This window comes from Pteropus alecto, unplaced genomic scaffold (assembly GCF_000325575.1).
Source record: "Pteropus alecto unplaced genomic scaffold, ASM32557v1 scaffold17, whole genome shotgun sequence".
Lineage (NCBI taxonomy): Eukaryota > Metazoa > Chordata > Mammalia > Chiroptera > Pteropodidae > Pteropus > Pteropus alecto.
In genome coordinates, this window is record NW_006440645.1 from 232,184 (window position 1) to 235,890 (window position 3,707).

At 43.2% G+C, this 3,707-nt stretch overlaps 1 protein-coding gene across 1 annotated transcript in view; it reads left to right on the top strand.

The window, feature by feature from the left end:
- The window catches only part of LARP7 (La ribonucleoprotein domain family member 7), an 18,276-nt gene that overhangs the window by 232 nt on the left and 14,337 nt on the right, over positions 1 to 3,707 (top strand). Inside the window, 4 exon segments of the mRNA XM_025050901.1 lie at positions 2,602 to 2,799; positions 3,309 to 3,409; positions 3,480 to 3,563; positions 3,669 to 3,706. Coding sequence (XP_024906669.1) covers positions 2,604 to 2,799; positions 3,309 to 3,409; positions 3,480 to 3,563; positions 3,669 to 3,706 — 419 coding nt within the window. The 5' untranslated portion in view covers positions 2,602 to 2,603.

A 3,707-nucleotide genomic window follows, 5' to 3' on the forward strand; every position in this document is an offset into this window, starting at 1 on the left:
GCCTCGGGGCGGGGGGGTGGGGCCGACCCGGGGCGGCTGTCGCACGGGAAGTTGCGTTACTTCACGGATTGGAGCTCGGGCGGCCAAAGGACAGGGAAAGTGAGGACTTGTGTGTGAACATTAGTTCGTTTTCCTTTCAGGACGCTAGTCCTTGTCGAAAAGGTGAAACTAGGGACGGAAGGGACCTGACGAGTAATGAGCGCGAACTGCAGGGCACGGGTGCGCTCGTCGGCGTCCGGGGGAGGCAGGCAGGAAGCCGAGGTGGGCGTTTAAGGGGCCTTGAAAATCGAATAGAGGTTTATAGGGCAGGTAAGACGGGGAGGCGCATCAAAGCGAAGGCACAGAGGCAAGTGCCCCGATAGTCTCGAATGGCTGGCTGTGGCTGGATCTTAACCTTTGGAGCACACAGTTTCCCTTAAAGCATCTTAAGAGCTATGGATGAGCTGTTCAATCCATATCTTCCTCTAAAATGAAGGTGTGTTTGACTGCACAACACGTGTTTAAGATGGCGCTTGTAGACGCGTATTAGCACACCCAGTAAGTTTCTGAGCTCAATCCTTCAAGCCAAGAAGTAATCCTCAGGAGAGAGAGCGATGGGGAGCCCCTGGGCTGTGATATGAGAATGATGCGGAAGGCCACGTTTCTGGGAGACTGACTTTCTGCGCTTACGCAGTTCTGCCCTCTGTTTCCTTAGTTGGTGGCCCTGACAAGCAGAGGAATTGGAGAGCTGGCAGTCAGCCTTTTACAATGTGTAGTTTTTTTTTCAGAAGGGAGGGGTTAGCAGTGGATTCTACTGTGGTGATAATCATAGTCTACATTTGTATTTTATTTATAATCATACTCCTCACAAAAGAATTTGACACTTAACAGTTTATAAGATTCTCTCAAATACGTTACTTAATCAACAAGTGCATAGGGTGTGGTCAGGCTAAAGTCCCAGCCCTGGTAGTGTTTACACTAGTGGGGCAGATGGACAAAATTACAACTCCAGGTAGTGGCTAAGGAAACGGGGAAGAAAGTGGCAGCTGAGGGGGTGGGAAGCGTTAAGGTTAACTGGGAGGGGCTATTGTAGATTGGGTCAAAAAGAAAGCCTCTTTGAGCCGGTGAGAATTGCAGAGACCTACATGAACAAGGCAGTAACCCAACCCCTGCAGGTGTGGGGAAGGTAAAGAAAGCAACTACAGCAGAGGTCTTACAGGGACGGCCTTATGTTTAAGGAAGAGGAAGGCAAAGGTGGGATGTGTGGGTGGAGAGACCTGCAGGGAAGAATTGTAAGAGGTGAAGTTAGAGAGCCCCAGGCCTGGTAGGCCACAGTAGGGACCTGGGGTTTGATTCTGAGTGTGGTAATAAAACTTTTGGAGAATTTCATGCAAGAGGCTGATGTGGTCTGGCTTACTCTGCTGTCTGCAAAGTTGATGCTGATGAAGGAAGACAGAAGCAAGCTGACGTTAGGTGCTGTATGTAGTTCAGGCAAAACATTGACAGCCTGGACCGGGTGAATCCACAGCAGAATCCACTGCTAACCCTTCTGAAAAAAACTACACCTTGGCGAGGATGCACGCGTCGTTGGAGATTCGAAGAGGGCTTTGTGCCCTCTTACTGGGTGTCACTTTTAAACACTTTATTTCTGTTTCTCACTGCAGCATCAGTGCTGCAAAGATTCTAGTCTAGACTCAGGAGACACAAATAGGCTTTAATCTAATGCTCTGTTTACTGAACTTTAGAGAAGGGTACAAGGCAGAAGACACAGTAGTGATGGCATTTTTCTCTCACCCAGAGGCCTGCCCCAGTGCTTACCCAGACCCAGCAATTAACCCAAATCCATTGCCTTTTTTTTTTTAACTCTCAAGTGAGACCGAGCTTATTCTCAGGCAGGCTTGCATCATCCCAGGCCTGATGGTAAGCCTTTGCTCATGTACTCATTTTTGTGTGCAGATCTCTAGTGATTTAATTCTGACGATGCATTCAACAAGTATTTGACTTCTATGTGCCAGGGACTGGGAATGCATCCATCAGTGAATAAAACAGACAAAAATCAGACTTCATCAATTCTACATTTCTAGGAAGGATAAAAAACATTAGTGATGTTAGAGGCAGTACGTACCATGGAGGTAGTGAGTTTGTGCAGAAATTTTCGGTTTTAAATACTGTTAAGGGTGAAGACCTCCCTAAAGTAACATTTGAACAGGATTTCAGCACATGAGGAAGCAAGCCATGTCATTTGGGGGATAAGTGTTTGAGAGCAGCAGGCTTTAAAGGCCCTCATTGAGTTTGCCGGCTGAGCTTAGGGACAGCTGGACCAGTGTGGCCGGAGCTGAGGGGCAAAGGAGACAGGCATGCCAAGGAATTGGAGGGGCTTGGGGATTGCCCAAGAAAACACTGCGATGGGAGGGCCACCTGAAGGCTGATTATTTTCATTGGAGGTGACATATTTAAAAATGCAAATAACTTTTTTATAGTCTGTTGAGATGAAATGTCTTGAGTCCCTTAATCTTACACTTGGACTCACTGTCCTAAAAGATAGTCCACTGCCCTTCAGACAATCAAATACTAAATGTTTTTCTCTATTACCAGACTTAAATATTTACCTCTGATTCACAGGAATGGAAACTGAAAGTGGAAATCAAGAAAAAGCAATGGAAGAGGAAAGTACTGAAAAAAAAGTAGAAAAAAAGAAACGGTCTCGAGTTAAACAGGTGCTTGCAGATATTGCTAAGCAAGTGGACTTCTGGTTTGGAGATGCAAATCTGCACAAGGATAGGTTTCTTCGAGAGCAGATAGAAAAATCCAGAGATGGATGTAAGTTTGCTTCTGTGTAATGGAACCAGTTTAGATATGTGCTGTCTTTTATTATCTACTTGTGAAATATACAGTATAATTGGTGTGTAATGTACTATATTACTATGTTTACCTGGGAAATTAGTGACTATTATAGGCTACAAAGACTATCACACTGTTTTCGTTGCATGTATACATATGTGCACATTTGAATTTCCTCCAGAAAAGAACCATTTGTAGCTTATGACACCAAGTAGGGTTTAGGACTCTAGAATTTTACACCAAAACAGTTACTCCAAAATCTTTCTAAAGACCAATTTTAGTAAATAGATTTGCCACATGTTTCAGAGATAAGAATGGACAGGTATTAGGCATATTCTGTGCTTTAGGAAGTTAAATTGAAGACAAGGCATTTTGTGGTACAAATTCTAAAACACCAGTTTTTAAAGGAGGTAAATGTGTTTTAAGTATTGAAATGTGACTGCGCCTATCTAGTAGATGTTATTTATTGACTTTTACATTTTTATTAGATGTTGATATATCGCTTCTCGTGTCTTTTAACAAAATGAAAAAATTGACCACGGATGGCAAGTTAATAGCCAGAGCACTGAGAAGTTCAGCTGTTGTAGAGGTAAGAATTGTTACAAATTTTTTATATCTTGTATTGTATTAATTTATTAAACTTATGTGCTCTTTTAAAGCTGGATTTAGAAGGCACCAGGATCAGGAGAAAAAAGCCTCTGGGTGAAAGACCACAGGATGAGGATGAACGGACAGTGTATGTGGTAAGCCATTTTTCTAGAAAGTCAAAAGAAACATTTTAATATTCAAGTGAAAATTTATTGACCTGAAAAACCCTAACATTTAATACTGCGTCTAATTTATCGTAGGAATTACTTCCCAAAAATGTCAATCACAGCTGGATCGAA